Source organism: Zootoca vivipara, chromosome 1, assembly GCF_965207765.1.
Source record: "Zootoca vivipara chromosome 1, rZooViv2.hap1.1, whole genome shotgun sequence".
In the NCBI taxonomy this organism is placed as follows: Eukaryota; Metazoa; Chordata; class Lepidosauria; order Squamata; family Lacertidae; genus Zootoca; species Zootoca vivipara.
In genome coordinates, this window is record NC_142582.1 from 123,959,243 (window position 1) to 123,977,345 (window position 18,103).

Here is an 18,103-nt window from a genome sequence, read left to right on the forward strand (position 1 = left end):
ACCGTAACAGATTGGAGAACTGGGTGCAAGCTAACAAAATTAATTTCAATTGGGACAAATGTACTGTAAGGTTCTGCACTTAGGCAGGAGTAACCAGCTGCAGAAATATAAGATGCAGAACACCTGGCTTACTTGTAGTACATGTGAAAAGGATCTAGAGGTCTTAGTGGGTGACAGGTTTTGCAGTAGCAAAAAAAAGCTAATGCCATTCTAAGCTGCATTCACAGAACTCTAGTGTTCAGGTCAAGGGAAGCAATAGTGCCGCTCCACCTGTATTCAGTCTTGGTCAGACCACATCTGGAGTACTGTATCCAATTCTGGGCACTACAATTTAAGGAGGATATTGACAAGCTGGGAGGATGTGTGTAGAGGAGGGCAACCAAGATGACCCGGGGTCTGGAAACCAAGCCTTATGAGAATCAGTTGGAGCTGGTGGGTATGTTTAGCCTGGAAAAGAGGAGACTGAGAGGAGATATGAGAGCCATCTTTGAATATCTCAAGGGCTATCACATAGAGGATGGAGAAAGCTTGTTTTCTCCTGCTCTGGAGGGTAGGACTCAAACCAATGGCTTCAAGTTACAAGAAAGGAGATTCCGACTAGACAAACGGAAAAAACTTTCTGAAAGAGCTGTTCGACAGCGGAAAGGTCTCCCTCGGGAGGTGGTGGACTCTCCCTCCTGGGAGGTTTTTAAGCAGAGGTTGGATGGTCATCTGTCATGGGTGCTTTAGCTGAGATTCCCTCATTGCAGGGGGTTGGACTTGATGATCCTTGGGTCCCTTCCAACTCCATCATTCTACGATTCTATTAAAAGCCCAGTGGCTTCCTTCTTTGCTGCAAAAGCATCATGGGAGAGGCAGCAACTTGGAGTAGAGCAGCAGCACAGAGGAGTCGCTTCATCTTTCTCTGTCAATCATTTCTCTGCTCCCAATCATCCTTAGAGCCACTCCCTGCTCCCTACGCCAGGTTGCAAACAAACATTTGGAAACCTGCAGCGAAAGGGACCAAGGTGTGCTCAGGGCGTTTTGCTGCTTGAGCACCAAATAGTGCGCTGTCTCTCTCTCTGCCTCCCACCTGCTGTGCATGTCAAGGTGCCTAGTGCAAAGGGCCAGCCAATTTGTTTTGGTATTTGGGATAGAAAAATCTCACAATTTTCTCTCGTCCTTCTTTGGGAAGAACAGTTCAGCAACAGTAAGGACAGCTATCCATGCCTTGCCTTTTCATGACTCCCCAAAATCAGCTTCCAAGTGTGTTGGGTGGCAATTTATAATTGGGGGGGGGGAGAGGGTGTCGAGACAATTGTTCCCTTGCTTAGGCATCTGAGTAAAAGGTGGCATTTGGATAGGTGGCATTTTGCAATTAGAATGATATTGTCAGGTTAAAGCTCCTGTGTTACCGTATCTAGGCTTACTGTGTTTTAAGGGCAGGGGAAAGGTTTGGTAATTGAGAAGCAGTTTCTGCTGCAGGGAAACAAAAGTACCAGGAGATTCTAGCATCAAAGCCTTCTGATTGGTTCAGGGCATTCACCAGAATTTTAATATATATACAATCATACCTTGGTTTAAGTACGCCTCGGTTTGAGTATTTTCAGTTCAAGTACTCCGCAGACCTGTCTGGAACGGATTAATCCACTTTCCATTACTTTCAATGGGAAAGTTCGTTTCAGGTTAAGTACGCTTCAGGTTAAGTACAGACTTCCGGAACCAATTGTGTTTGTAAACAGAGGTATCACTGTATTTTACTATTTTGGCATCCGCCTGTCTCGAAAAGCAATGGAGTGACCCGGGGGGGGGGGGCAAAGTCAAACCACAGGAGTATTATTTTGCCTGCTGTGGCCGCAGACCTGTAACTCGCAACTCTCATGTTGCTTTTACTGCATTAACTGTCTCGGCATGCTGGGAAAGTCCATAACTCACCAAGCGTTTGAGACCCATCAGCTCCCCTCACCTAGTTTAGCTGGCCAGTCAAAGCCGTATCCTGGGCCATTGTTGCATGCTGACAGCTTCTAGGAGGCACAGGTGACAGCTGAGCACAGGATGGGGACTACAACTGGACAGACTACCCCAGGAGGAGCATAATGTGACGTCCCCCACCAGGTTTACTAAACCCTAGTTAACACCCTACACCAGCAAATTCATACTTGCCATGGATTATATCCGGTATCCTCAATGCTTGGCAATATTTATAGTTAGAATAAATTAGCTTTGCTATTTTGTTCAGGTTTACAATTCCAAGCTGTTTTGACAATTGGATTTTCTAACTTTAGTTTTTACGAGAATTTTTATCCCATTTTATGCCATCGCTTATTTTGTTATTTATTATTAATCCACTTCATTTAAAATTGGTGTGTGTCTGTTTGGGTGAAGCCTTTGTACTGAATGCAGTTCCTAAGTTCCTGGTCGCTTGCTGTCAAGTTAGTGATCCTGAGGCTCAAGGAGTAAAAGAGCCACTGCCATTTCTCTAGTCTTAGGGGTGGCCTGCTAAGGTCTGAGTCTCCTGTCCCAGGCTGGCTGGACAGTAGTGGTGGCAGTGTATCTTGCAAGGCTGGTGGTAGACCCTGAATAGTAGCTCCGCTCTTGTAGCGCAGACCACCAGCAAAGACTCCTTTGCACCACTTAAGCAATTTCCTGCTGTCCCAGGACAACTATTGAGCCCCTCTGATATGCTGGAGTGGCTGATTTTCAGATGACATAGGTCTACTGCTTTCATAGTTGCTTTAGCCATCTTTTTCAAAAAGTATATAGTGTTGCTATTTAATGCACTTTCAAGTGTACACACACAAAGTAAATGTTGGGGGTCTCACCTTGGCTTTTAAGTTATTGTGGCATACGCTTTCATCGACTGGAGCCTGAACAGCTGCAAGAGCTGTTTTTTTATTCCGACTGACTAAATATGGCCAACTCCTCCTGGTAGCTGTCATCTTAAACAAGCATTCACACATAAAAGTGTTGTGCTCTCATGCATATGCCAAAATTCAAGTGAGAGAGAAAACTTAGATGAAAAACTTGCAGGTCAACACATCTGAAAGCTCACAGTTCCCATCATCCCTGATCCAACACCTGTAGATTCCTCATCCCTGAGGTAGAATCAAGAAAAGGAAATCTTGAGCAGGTGTTGAGAGAAAAGGCTGTGGCTAAAGTAAGGGTAGGGCTATGAGTGGGAATGGAAGGCACCTGCAATGCTGGAAATTGGCTTTTCCAAACATACTATTATGGACCAACCAATTTAATCTGTTTGGCATTCCTCAGTTGCACCCCTATGGGACATCTGTTTATGCCTGCATTGCAGGGGGTTGATTACAAAGTTGATTAATTGCAATAAATGGTGATGACCCTTCAACTAGCACCCATGAAGCAATTTCATGAGTCCAGTTCTTTAAGTACAAGTTACCAACAGGCACAGAATATATCCAGATTGAAAAGAACCTACTAAGCAAAGTAGTCACTTCATATTCAACTTTAATATAAAAAGACATTAATCACTTTCAAATGCATTAGAAAGTTTCCCCTTACAAACTGCATGATCTGGCACAAAAACTGAGTTACAGAAATAGGCATCTACCTGCCAGGTCTGAAAAACATACACTGCTGTTTTCAAATCAGGTGCTTCAAAAGCACTTAAATTATTAAGGCTGCAATAATGAAACCACTTCCTTGAAAGCAGCCCCATTAACCTCAGGAGGGGCTACTTATGCAAAGTGGTTTCAAATTGCAACCTAAACTAAGACAAAGACATTTAGCTATACATACACAATGACAAGGATCTTTATGCTTTGAAAGAGTTGTTCGGGTTGTGCATGGTGCGCAGCCATATTGGCTTTGAGGGCTATGGTAGTTCCCGTTGCAAAGATATTACAACCTTTTGCTGGGAGATAAGGCCTCCAACATTTTGACATGTGTCTTTTGCATACAGTGTCACAGCTGCAGAAATCAAAATGAGTTTTAAAAAGCAACATTTCCATTGATCTATGCAAACAGATGCAAGGTAGCTAAAATTGCTTTGTCAGGTGGCAGATATACTCCTTTAACTGTTAAATGAATTTTTTCCCCAAAATAATCAAAGTACTCACAGCGCTTTCTATTTTCCCACAATGCAGTATTGTTTCCTGTATTACCAGTTTACCAAGGCAAAAGTTGGGCAATTGTATTGCAAAGGTTATCACATACAACACACCCTCTCACTGGAAACCGCTTCGAGGAGTTAAGACAATTCATACGCACTCAAACAATTTCATCTTTTTCTTCAATGTTAACCTGCTATGGTAACATTAGTTAATCACGACTCAGCTGAACGCATATTCACACTTGGCATGAGTGGAGCAAGTTAAGTTTGGAGAACACTCTTGAAAGGCCTCTGTAACAGTCTTGTAGTAATTAGTGCAAGGTGAAGGGGGTGTTTCCCCTCCAAACACAGAGAAGTAGGATGGTAAACCTCAGCCAAATAATTCACTTGATGACATAAACATATAAATACTTATAAATAAAACCCACATAATTTATGCTTGAAGGTAACAAAAACATGGCTTGAACTTAGGCATCAAGAGCTCCTGCAGCCTGATGAATGCTCCTCCTCTGATGTTCTCATGTCAAAACTATCTTAACTCTTTACTCCAACCTTCTTCAACTTGGTGCCCTCCAGATATTTAGGACTGCAACTTCCATTAGCCCCAGCCAACCTGGCTGTGCTGACTGGGGCCAGTGGCAGTTAAAATCTAAAATGCCTGGAAGTAAAAAATGTCTGGGGAGCACTAGATAGGAGAAAGCTGCTTTTCATAGTATTCCCAAGACTGAATGTGGTCAACTGCTCCTACCTTAAGAAGTCAGATATTTACACACTTCTGCTGAGCTGTGGAGAGAGGCCCACAATATGGAAAGAAAAAAATCCCCTTTTCAAAGTGATTTAAAAAAATACAACTGCAAATATTTCAGGTTTTAAATAAGCAGTTGGCAGAAGATTTATAGCAAAAATATATCTTCAGAAAATAGCTGAAAGGTTCTGAATACTGATAAACATTTTTTTTCAAAACTATTAACTATTTAAAAACAGAAAAGAAAGAATGACAGAGAAAGCTAGCTAGGATAATGGGCACCGCTGCTTTTTTGGCTCTTCCAAGAGCTTATACGGCAAATAAATGTAGAGAAGTCTGTGAAGTATTTACTTGGGATAAAGGCGTGGGAAGGGTAAACCAAACCTTTGGTGCTCAGGCCAATTACTTCAAAAGTAGTCCCACTAAAGTCATATGATTAAACCAGCAACAACAAATGCAAAGGATTGGTGGAAGGTTCCCAGCCTAGATAAAATATGGGCTTCAACTTAAGCATAGGCGTTTTAGCCCACCTTTTGCATGCTGAGGACTGGAATCTATCTTGCACTTGCACCTTACAGGGGAGGAGGAGATGGTCGAGGGAGGAGGAATTTTGCTACACCATTTTACGCTCCTTCTAAATCCTAGAAGGAATTAGGAAAATGATCTGGTTTTGGAAGTGTTGGGCCCTGAGGAGGCAGTCTGGGGAATGTATGGGTGCAGGACAGAGAAATGGCGTGACTAACCTTGTGCACCCAGGAGTCTTTTGACATGAGAAGCCACGGCTGAAGCCCCAGGAAGTTCCCAATGCAGTTTGTGGCATGGCATAGGGGTGTCACAAGGTTTCAAAATCAGTAGGCTGGCAACTGGTTGAACTGGTTGATGTGCCTAGAATACCTCCCTGAATTGTGGCTGTTGAAAATATGTAAAGTTCAAACACTACAAGTTGCAGGTTAACTTTATACATTAACACAACTTTGCAAAATGAAGTGCTTTTTCTTTTTTCTTTTTCTTTTGGAAGATCATGTGCAGCTTTGAGAAGACAAACTATTTGGAAGTTTCACTACTCGGGATCTGGCTTTTTTAAAGGATATCTCCTTCACTCTTTGTTTCAAGATTCAACAAGAATCTCCACAAAATGATCAAGCTCATTAAGGTCAGATTTACAGTTAGAGTTAGAATTTGTGGCTGCTTGAGGAAAAGTTTCAAGTACATCACAGTGTCCCATTTTTGTACTGCCCATCATTCCCGTTAATACTGTGTCTAGATTGTAATAGGAACTGTCAACTTCTGAAAATAGATCTTCAACCGAGTCAGGAGTTTTTGTTTCTAAGGTTTCAAATATTTGATCCAATGACTTGTGGAAGTTTCCTCTATTTTCTGGAGGGCTCTCCATGTCCCACACATTACTCTGCAGGTTTCTGGGAGCTTGTAGTGGAGCAGGTCTTAAGATTTCTGAACTCTCTTCTGACTGTGCGTCTTCAAAGTCTTTTGAGAAGCCACTATAACCTTGAACAAGCTTTTCTTCAGCTTGCTCCTTCGAAGACCGACAGAGGATATCTGTTGAAACCAGCCGATCAAGAGAGGTTGGTCCTGTACTCTGTGCATTTATCATCTGCCAAGTTCCGTCTTGGGTCATTTCCTCTTGAATCTGCCGTACTGTATTGGCTATTAGTACTGAACGATACAGATTAGGTTCAACAAGCATGTGGCAGAGCTGAAGTTTAACCAAAGACATGTCTAGTAGAGACTGGCGCTGCAGGTTATATGAAGGAATGGCTTTAAAACCAGCTAACGTTCCTTCAATATCGTCCTCTCCATCAATACATTTCCTCTTCAGTCCACGTACAAACATTGTGTCCTGTTGAAAACAGAGCAAGTGGCTATTAGGTAACAAATCCAGAGCTTGTCTTCTAAGGTTTTATATTTAAAATCAAACAGCTTTATTACAAAACAGAGATTAATCAGGCATTCCTTTAGTCTGTCCCCTGGAAATTGAACTCACCATTTGTCACAATCAAAGTAATATTAAAGGCACCCCAGGTGAAACCAGCTTTTGACAAGTGAATAATAATCTGCAGGTTCCTCTTATTAAATAAAAAGGTGAGTTAAAATCATTTTCAAATGTGATTTGCACACACCTAACATTTGATCAATACAGAATAGGTACTGTCTTAATGAGATAGCTTGTGCACAGCCACTCCATTCCAGGACAATTAACCTGGGACCAGTAAATAAATGTTCTGAATTATTTAGCTACAAGGTACATTCAGACATCCTGGCACCAGAGAAGAGCATCTCTGCATGAGAGAGTAGCTAATACAGGCTGATTCTACCTCCCTTTTTCTTGGTATGGAAAGAATCAACATACAACATCACAATATTTACAATTCAGAATGAAAGGGGTTTTCAAAAGATGCCTAAAAACCATAGCCCTGTGAGTCTGCCTATGGAAAGTGCTACAGAGTATAGATACTGCTGTTGAGAAAGGAAGATGGCCATAAGGAACAGAGCTAAATCCAGTTTGTCATATCCTTTGGGGGGGGGATTCAAGTGCTCCCTAGGGGATCCTGGACTCCAAGCCAGGCATAGGTCAATGGCTAGAGACTAGTTGAAGCAATGATTCTTCAACATCAACTTTGATGGACTGATCATGTTGTGTGGATGCCTGATGATTGTCTTCCAAAGCAACTACTCTATTCTAAACTTAAAAATGGAAAGTGTAATGCTGGTGGTCAACAAAAGAGGTTTAAAGACTGTCTCAAGGCAAATCTAAAAAAATGTAGTATAAACACTGACAACTGGGAAACACTGGCCTGCGAGCGCTCCAGTTGGAGAACAGCCTTTAGGAGAAACGTGCTAGGAGGAAGGCATGCTTGGCAAATCCACACCATGATGAACTCCTGCCCGGAAACCACTGTGGAAGGACATGTGGATCCAGAACTGGTCTCCACAGTCACTTACAGACTCATTGTTAAAACTGTTTATGGAAGACAATCTTACTCAGCTACGAGTGATCGCCAAAGAAAGAAGAAGAATTTTTAAAGGAAGTCTGCAGTTGGCAGACCAACCAAAACTGGTGGTGCCATTTCAGCAACTAGATGCAGAACCAAGTCTATAAGCACCCTCAAATTTCCAATCTGCTTTTTCAGTGGGAGCATGACTCATCCTAGAAGTGGCAATCTACCTATTTCTTGATTTCTGTGCTGCTCACCATCAAAATCTCCATAGCCTAGACTAAGCTTCATCTTATTAACCCTTATCCAGATAATATTGGATTACGTGACTGAGGTGTCGAAAAGCTCCTGTTGCTGTTTGCAATGCTGAAAAAGGAGGTTCTTAAATGTGTCAGGCAGATTTGCTAGGAAGATCAGTCTCAATCACATTTACCACCATTTCCTTGTGATTCAACACAAACAAGGTTTCAAACATATGAAATGGAAAGACCATCGGTATAGCTCAGCATTCTGTACACTGATTGGTAGTGAGTCTCTAGGTTTTCAGACATGTATCTCTCTCTACCACAGCTGGAGATGTTGGGACTTTCTGCATGCAAAGCATTACTGAGATGCAGCCCCTTCCGTAGGAAACAAATACTTGGGTGAATGCTTTTGTCTTCCTGCTAGTTTGACAAGAAGCAAGACTGCAAGAGAACAAGCAGCTCTCTGACCCACTTAGGAACTACAAATATCTCAGTTGGTAGAACATGAGACTCTTAATCGCAGGGTTGTGGGTTCAAGACCCACATTGGGCAAAATAATCCTGCATTGCAGGACATTGGACTAGATGACCCTTGTGGTCCCTTCCAACTCTACATTCTATGATTCTAACAAACAATGATTTTCTCTTCTTCTCTTTCAAACTCTTCCTGCCAACTCTAAATATCAATGTTGTTGTTGTTTAGTCGTTTAGTCGTGTCCGACTCTTCGTGACCCCATGGACCATAGCACGCCAGGCACTCCTGTCTTGCACTGCCTCCCGCAGTTTGGTCAAACTCATGTTCGTAGCTTCAAGAACACTGTCCAACCATCTTGTCCTCTGTCGTCCCCTTCTCCTAGTGCCCTCAATCTTTCCCAACATCAGGGTCTTTTCCAAGGATTCTTCTCTTCTCATGAGGTGGCCAAAGTATTGGAGCCTCAGCTTCACGATCTGTCCTTCCAGGGAGCACTCAGGGCTGATTTCCTTAAGAATGGATAGGTTTGATCTTCTTGCAGTCCATGGGACTCTCAAGAGTCTCCTCCAGCACCATAATTCAAAAGCATCAATTCTTCGGCGATCAGCCTTCTTTATGGTCCAGCTCTCACTTCCATACATCACTACTGGGAAAACCATAGCTTTAACTATACGGACCTTTGTCGGCAAAGTGATGTCTCTGCTTTTTAAGATGCTGTCTAGGTTTGTCATTGCTTTTCTCCCAAGAAGCAGGCGTCTTTTAATTTCGTGACTGCTGTCACCATCTGCAGTGATCAAGGAGCTAAATATCAATATGCTGCTACAAATAAAGCAGTGTACCTCTTGGTCTTATCTCTGGGGACTTGAAGTTGTGTCTTATGGTGGTTGTTCTGGCAGAAATCCACCATAGAAGGGAATGCTCATCACGGTGCCACAACAAAACTATTCTCACAATAGCTGAGTAGACATGTCCCCCAGACATCGGAGGTGAGGGAATATATCCAAAGCAAGGCTAGTTAAGCGTGTTCCAGAAGAGTGCGCCAAAAGACAAAGTTGGTGGCAGAGCCTGTTCATTCCCAATTCTCAGGCCCACGTGCTCAATTCAATCAAACTTCATGAACTAATCAAACCAGGGTTTGAGGGTATATCAGAAAAAGGCAAAATAATTTGGACAAATCAGTTTGCCCAGTTCAAGGGCAACTGCAAAACTATAGGGGAAATGGGAACTGGCACGCCTGACATTCAAGCAAGATGAGAGATCATAGAGCCAAAGATAATCACTACCTTTTTCTCAAAATCAACTCATCCCACATATCTGTTGGTTGCAATGAGGAAGATATGGACAGATTTCTGCCACCACATGGATCCAGCGACTATTCTGATTTTGTTTAGCAATATGCACCCTCCAATTCTACCATTACAGGAGAATTCTAGTTTCACCCCTACTGTATTCTCTTGCCTTCCCCTTTCCAGTGAAACAGAAAAAGAATATTTCCTTCCATGCAGATTATATGGAAGAGAAAAACCAGGGCAAGTCAGAGCTGAGTGCATTATGACCACCACCCTGAATTCAGGGCTACTTCAAATATAAGACTACTAAAGTCAAGACACATATGGTGGCAGAGATTATCACAAGTAACTATTTAACCCATTAAATTCCCATTTCCTTGAGTCCCTGCACCTTGTGACTTGAGAGCACTTACTAAGTCCAGAAATGCTTACCAGACAAACTTTAGTCCACAAGTTAAAGGTAAAGGGGCCCCTGACCATCAGGTCCAGTCGTGTCCGACTCTGGGGTTGTGGCGCTCATCTCGCTCTATAGGCCGAGGGAGCCAGCGTTTGTCCGCAGACAGCTTCCGGGTCACGTTGCCAGCATGACAAAGCTGCTTCTGGCGAACCAGAGCAGCGCACAGAAACGCCGTTTACCTTCCCGCCGGAGCGGTCCCTATTTATCTACTTGCACTTTGGTGTGCTTTCGAACTGCTAGGAGGTCAGGAGCTGGGACCGAGCAACGGGAGCTCACCCCATTGCAGGGATTCGAACCGCCGACCTTCTGATCAGCAAGCCCTAGACTGTGGTTTAACCCACAGCGCCACTTACCAATAATTGTGTCTGATGCAGTCCTTCCTCTTCCCCCATATTACAGAGCAAGATTCCATACAGCAAATGTTCTAGCACCACCTACCTGAAAGCAGCAGGTGAAAAAACAAATATGCATTCCGTCAGTTAGAAAGAAAATTCTCAGAAAATATGATAGAAACATTTTCAAAGTAGACTTATTTCCTCTCTTCCCATATGCGTTCCCTCTCCCACTTGACAAAATAATGTGAAGTGAAAGCTAGGCTCTCAGAAAGTATGCAGTAAACCTCCCAAATCAGCCCCTGCAGCTATGGCTGATGAAACTTGAAACGTTTATGTAGAGCTTCCAAGCATTCAAAGCATTTCACATATATTACAGTGTTGCAATCCTTGCAAACACCCAATAAGATAGATCAGTATTATTCCTACATTGTAGATGGGTGGTGGTGAAGGATAAAGCATTGGTGGCGGCCCACACTTGTCTAAGGGCACCTAGTGTTTTAATTAAGGATGTGATTTCAAAACACTTGATTTGAATACATACACAGACTTCAAGGGCAGGTGACCTTATAATTAGAAACTGTCAATTCACTCACGTTTGTCTCACATAGCAATAGTAGGAGCTAGCAGCTAGTATCATTGTCAACAGAGCTGGGACTTATTGTCCAATACCTTCAACTCCAGCTGTGGTATCCCAGGGTAAAGGAACTCACTTCTACTGCTGATTTTAGTTAGATTTTCAATTTTTTCATGTTCTTGTTAGAACATATGAATGTGAAGCGTTAGTAGATTACATGTTATAAATGCAGCCTTTAATAAAGTACTTTCAGTCCTGAATCTACTGCCATCAATTTCATTGGGTGACCCCCTGCCCACTCACCAATACTGTATTGCTGAGACTGGAAATATGTTGTAAAAAGGTAAAGGACCCCTGACAGTTAAGTCCAGTCATGAACAACTCTAGGGTTGTGGCGCTCATCTTGCTTTACTGGCCGAGGGAGCCGACGTTTGTCCGCAGACAGTTTTTCCAGGTCATGTGGCCAGCATGACTAAGCCGCATCTGGTGAAACCAGAGCAGTGCACGGAAATGCTGTTTACCCTCCCGCCGGAGCGGTACCTATTTATCTGGGTGGATTTGATTTAAACTGATTTAAATCACGACTTAAATCACGATTTAAATCACTAGTCATTAAGGCTTGATTTAAATCATAGTTTTCTGCTTAAAGACTAATACTTGCTGGTATAACTTTAATATGCAAGTAGATGAAGATTTTTAGAATAACAACTTTTCATATTAGTTTTTTATCCCCAGTTTAATAGGTTAATCATTCAAATTTAGACAACTTTACTGTTGTACTTAGGAAGGAGAAAAATAATCATTACCTTAATAATAACAATTTAAATAGATTTATTCAACTGAAACAATAATATTACAGCATATGTTATTTGCTTAAACAAAAATCCATGTTTGTTAACTAATTTGGCTAACAAAAACAATATATATATATTTTAAGAAACTTAAACTTAGCACTGAAGGGGTTGTTTCTGTATTCATAGGTTTGTAGAACAATAGGATTAAGGTCTTTTTCTCAACTCTGTTCATGTTATAACATTTTTGCTGTGAAGGAAGAGGCATGTGATCTCTGTTGAGTCAAATTCAGTTTTGAGAACTGCAAAAGTAAACCAAGCATCTGTGATAATATCTTGTAGGCAGAGAAACGGCCCAATAATCTTACAAAAACCTCTGGAAGAGCATGACATTGTGAATGGATTAATGGAATTTATTTACCCAAAAAAATAAACATATACAGCCTTATTCTACATAATAAAAAAACTAATCTTTATTTCATGATGGAACAACCTTTGGATGGTAATATATTTTCCTCAAAAAGCATTTTATTTAAAAAAATCTGATTTAAATAAAAAAGCGGAATTAAAAAATCTGATTTAAATCAAAAAATCTGATTTTTTTTAAAAAAAATCATTGATTTTTATCCACCCTGCTACGGTATTTATCTACCTGCACTTTTTGGCGTGCTTTCAAACTGCTAGATTGGCAGGAGCTGGGACTGAGCAACGGGAGCTCACCCTGTCGCGAAGATTCGAACTGCCAACCTTCTGATCAGGAAGCCCTAGGCTCAGTGGTTTAGATCACAGCGCCACCTGTGTCTGTTGGAAATATGTTGTATGTCCTAACAACGCTAATTACTTTCTCCCTCAATGGGGAATTAAAATCTACCAGCTAGATGCAGCCAGCTAATCCCTTTAGCTACTGCTTATGTATAGTTCATGGATCTCTAAAACCTGGGGTATGAACCAGTTACTTATCAGATTTTATTGTGCTTCAAAGATTATTATTTGCTTCTTTACATGCCAAGATACCTGTCCCTTTACTCATCTACATTTCTCTACCTTATTAATATTTATTGATGTTATTCTAAAATTTCCCTTTTCCTGCAAAAAATATGTAGTTGCTGTGGATTGAATCCAAGTCACCCACATAATACTAGCAGACAACATGATTACCAAAGTAGAAAATCCACAGTACTGTACTTTGAGATTGCATTAACATTCCAAATGTGTCCTGCATAGGATACACCAAGTGCTTCATTCGAGAGTTAACTATACGAGAGGTTTTAATTTACAATGGCTCAGGTCATGTCACCATATTTAAATGTAATGGTGAAAGGTATTTGAGAGGACTTATCTTGTGATCTCCTACATGATATTTGATAAAATGAAAGATGGGCTGTGGGGGCCTGGACAACTAAGGTCTCTATGAATTAATCGCCATATACCTGTAAAAGTTAGAGAGACTAGTTTCTTTCAAGTTACTGCAGTAAGGAAAGATAGGTGGCACTTTATGGACTGCAGTAAGTTGTATGGATAGGGTGGGATGCTTGTGTGAGATATAGAGATAAAAATCAGGAAACAATGTTTCTGTGTACAGGATAGTAAGGACAACTCTGTCCAATGTATGAGAAGAGAAGGATTGGAGGATGACACAAGAGGCCAAGAAATTACTAGATTATGTAGGATGTGAGGATAAGTGTTACCAAAGTGACGTGGCAAGGGCTGGTCCAGCTGGAAAACTATTTTAAGGTTTTTAAGATGAAGTTAAGCACAAGCCAGGCATAGGGCTGCCAAGATCAAGTTTCTGAGTGCTAGGGCAACTGAATACTTAGAACCTTTTCTAGCACTGAGTGAATTTATGTAATAAGACACAAAAGGGAGGCTTGTTGAAGCCTCTTGCAAAACTAAATACAGTGATGCCTTGCTTTATGAATGCCTCGCACAACGAAAAACTCGCTAGACGAAAGAGTTTTGCGTTGCGAGAGGCATTCGTAAGACGACAAAATTTTCTATGACCACCGCTTCGTCTTGCACGCACATCCGGCACGGGGCGCAACTTCGGAGACCTCCGAAGTTGCGCTCCGTGTCGGGGGAGGCAGGCGGGAGAAGCTCTTCCCCCGCCGCCGCCTCTCGCCGCGCACATCCGAGAGGCATTCGTAAGACGACAAAATTTTCTATGACCACCGCTTCGTCTTACGCGCACATCCAGCACGGAGCGCAACTTCGGAGACCTCCCAAGTTGCGCTCCGTGTCGGGGGAGGCAGACGGGAGGCGGCGGCGGGAGAAGCTCTTCTCCCGCCGCACACAGCCGGCACGGAGCACAACTTCGGAGACCTCCGAAGTTGTGCTCCGTGTCAGGGGAGGCAGGCAAGGCGGTGGTGGGAGAAGAGAGCTTCTCCCCCCGCCGCCTTGCACACAGCCGGCATCGGACGGGGCTTCGGAGACCTTCTCCGAAGCCCCGTTGCATGCCGCCGCCGCCAGTCCCCCAGAGCCTATAGGAACGCATTGATTACGTTTCAATGCATTCCTATGGGAAACGGACTCGCTAGACGAAAAATTCGTTACACGAATTAATTTTGTCTAGCGAGGCACCACTGTACAGGGACAATGTTTGGAAAGGCTAACGTGTGGAGCTTTTCGGTTTAGAAAAAGACAACTAAGAGCAACAGCTGAAATCATGCACTGTGTGGTGAAACCAAATAGAATCCCTCCCTTAATAAACCAAGGTTTTACTTCATAAAAGTTGATGTGTAGTAGATGTAGGAGAGACAAAAAGTACTTCATGCAACATGGTTTTATTAAAGTCCCTGCCACAAAACATGGGTGATGCTCATTGGTTTAGGATGGCTATAGAAAGGGCTTAGACAAACTCATGAATACTTAATAGGTGGTTAGGACACAATATTAACCAAGTTTATATATAAGAGAACAAACCTAGCCTCCCACAGGCTCGCATATACTTCCTCATTCTGATTTGGAGTCTAGAAACTTTACATTTCATTTTGGATTAACCACAGCTTGCTATTCTATCTGAACTCTGACAAACTGTGGCCAATCTTAACTATGGTTAGTGGAAACATGCTGACTTCAGGCCACAGCTTATTCAGATAACTTGTTTTAATTAAACATACTTAACGTTAACCATTGTCAGGGTTCAGACTGTACACTACTGTGGTTAATATAGAATAGAAGCAGAACAACCCAATTTTCTCCTCACTGTTGCCCCTGAGGAGAGGTGCAGCTAGGTTTGTTCTTTTGATGTAGAAAACCATGTTTTGGCAATGTATCCAAAAGTAGCCAGCATGCCACTGAATACCACTAACTTGGAATGGAAACAGTGTATTTTTGCCTTTGTTCTGTACTTGTGGGATTAATGAATAATAATATAATAATAATAATTTATTATTTATACCCCGCCCATCTGGCCGGGTCTCCCCAGCCACTCTGGGCGGCTTCCAACAAAAGAATAAAACACAATAATCTATTAAACATTAAAAGCCTCCCTGAACAGGGCTGCCTTCAGATGTCTTCTAAAAGTCTGGTAGTTGTTTTCCTTTTTGACATCTGTTGGGAGGGCGTTCCACAGGGTAGGCGCCACCACCGAGGATGCATCCAACTGCCCACTGTACTAAGATGGACTGATGTGATCCGGTAGGTATCTCCTTATAAACTGGGTTCTTCTGACTAATGAAAGTCTGTGCCTTCTAGCAGGCTTAAAAACTGAGAAGTCCCACATATCAAATCTTACCTCAGTTGCCTTAGGTCTGAACCTTCTAGCAGGCTTAAAAACTGAGAAGTCCCACATATCAAATCTTACCTCAGTCGCTTTAAGCAACCAACTGAAATGTGGGTCGAACAACTGAAAGAGATCTATACAAATAGAACAGAATTATTAACTAAAATACTGTGAAGTCAGATAATTGAAAACTTCTGCCTTGGACAATTGTAATAAACTAAAGTTGTACTCCTAAACACAATTACTAATAAGCAAATCCCCTTGGACTGACTTCAGAATATGCATTCTTACAATTGTGTTGTAAACTGTTTCTGTAAAAGGGATAGTTCAGAATATCAGGTAGACCAGAGAATCAAATATATGGTGTCACAGAAAGGACAAAAAGAACAGGATAACTGTGAAGAATTCATGGGGAACTGAGAAACTGCTTCAAAAGATGGAAAGTCACAGATGAAACGATATATGGATAAATATGATGACGTAATTATGGGAAAAATTCTTTGGCAATAGGGAAGACAGCATGCAATGGCTGTGAGGAAAAAGTCCAAGAGGATATAATAATTTCAAGTCAAAAGTAAGTATGAAAAGGCAGGAACGCAAATATTAATATTATACTTTGCTTTGAGAGACAATACTCACTCAAGAAAGGGTGCAGGGCAAAGGTGGAGATGAAGGACAGCAGTCAAGGTATATAAAGGAGTCAGGCAGGTAGGTGATGTTAAATGCTGACACATCTTTATTCTAAATCATAAATCATCACACACATCCCACATATGGTAAAGAAGACCACCTAACCCAGGCATCCCCAAACTGCGGCCCTCCAGATGGTTTGGCCTACAACTCCCATGATCCCTAGCTAAGAGGACCAGTGGTCAGAGATGATGGGAATTGTAGTCCAAAAATCTGGAGGGCCGAAGTTTGGTGATGCCTGACCTAACCCTTCTCTTACCACAAAAGAGAACCACCCACCCTGTCTGCCTGTATCACCCTCCCCTGCACTGTCTTAAGAGATACAGTATGAGAACCCAACTTTCCAATGACTCCTGTTTGTACCCATACACCTCCGAAGCTTCGACCCACCAATTACTGATGGGTGGGGGGAAAAGACATGCCACGGTTGCTTGCGAGAAAGGCACACACGTACGCGCGCACGTGTCGGAGGAGGGGTGTGGGGAAGTGGGGCTTGACGGGACTAGGAGCACCAGGTTTCAATCGGGGCTTTTTTCTAGTGGGGGAGGGGGAGAGCAAGAGAAACATTGTATTGCGAGCCGCCCTGAGATCTACGGATGAAGGGCAATACACACGCGCGCGCGCGCAATGTGTGTGTGTGTGTGTGTATATTATATTACATTACATTACATTATATTGCTCCCCTCTCCTCTACTAGAAAAAAAGGAAGAGAAAAAAAGGAGCAGCAGATGTTTTCCAGCGGGAGCGGGCAGAAAAGAGAAAACGTGGGCAAGATGTAAGAAACGTAAAGGGACCCGCGTGGGTGTGGAAACTCCCGTGCATGTGCCTGGAAGCGGGGGATGAGCGCGTTTCAAAAGGGCTCGGGGCGGGAGTGGGGAAGGGGAACCGGAGCTGCAGCAGCCGCCACCCCCCCCCAATCGACCCCACTCCTGATGCTCAGACGGGGATGATGTGGCGGCGGCGGAGCGGCGAAGAAAAGGAGGCGAAGGAGGTAGAAGCAGGTTCCGGACGGGGAGCGAGGCTGCTGCTGGAGCGGAGCCAAAGCGGGTGGAAGGAGAGGATAGCCAAAGCTGCTTCTTCTCCGCGAGGAGAGAAGCCGGAGGGAGCAGTAGAGCATGTGGGGCAAGACCCGACGTGGCTGCTGCTGCTGTGGGGCGCCAGGGGAAGCGGGCGGGATGATTCATCCTGTCCTCCTCCTCCTCGGCCGCCATTTTGGAGCCGCGGCTCCGTGACCCTCCGCGGGCTCTTCCTCCTCGGCTGGCCCGGCCCTGCCGCGTCCGCTTCCCCGTCTCCTCCCCTCACCTACTGCGAGTCAGCGACCCGGGGCCAGCGGCCCCCTCCGTGGCCCAGCCCGCCGCCCGACTCTTCTTACCCGCCGGCCCGCGCCGCCTGCCCCAGACGAGCTCCCGCTCCCGCCTGGACGATCTCCGCGCCTGAGAGGAAAGGGGCGGGGCCAACGGTCCCGGGAGCTCCTCCCCCTTCCCCCCTGCGCCATCTTATTGTCAAACCCCACAAAGAAACGGTCGCCTACGCCCCCTTCTTCCCTCTCCCGCCTTGCTATTGGCGCGGAGGAGGCACGTGGGAGGCCTTCGGCACCGCCCGTCGCAGGCTTCGGGCTTCCCATTGGGTCGCGAGGGAAGCGGGGGAGACGCTCTCCGCTGAGATCATTCGCGCTGTTGTGGGGGGTGGGGGTGGAGATCGCTACGGGGATTTAGTCCCGCCCACCCGCCATTCGTTTTTCCTTCTCATTCTTGGGCCCTCGGCCGGGCAT

At 43.7% G+C, this 18,103-nt stretch overlaps 1 protein-coding gene across 6 annotated transcripts; it reads right to left on the reverse strand.

Moving 5' to 3' along the window:
- Positions 1-3,439: 3,439 nt before the first annotated feature.
- On the reverse strand, positions 3,440-17,767 carry CDCA4 (cell division cycle associated 4). 6 transcript variants are annotated; one of them, XM_088673696.1, is made up of 4 exons: positions 17,705-17,767; positions 15,724-15,776; positions 10,575-10,659; positions 3,440-6,663 (listed from the first exon to the last, which is right to left on the reverse strand). In XM_088673696.1, the coding sequence occupies exons 3-4, from the start codon at positions 10,611-10,613 to the stop codon at positions 5,914-5,916; spliced, it is 789 nt and encodes a 262-aa protein (XP_088529822.1). In that variant the 5' UTR covers positions 10,614-10,659; positions 15,724-15,776; positions 17,705-17,767; the 3' UTR covers positions 3,440-5,913. The 6 variants fall into 6 exon arrangements, with proteins under 6 accessions (XP_088529822.1, XP_088529839.1, XP_088529831.1 ...); XM_088673713.1 differs by having other exon boundaries at positions 15,655-15,776; XM_088673705.1 differs by having other exon boundaries at positions 17,635-17,767.
- Between the last annotated feature and the right edge of the window lie 336 nt (positions 17,768-18,103).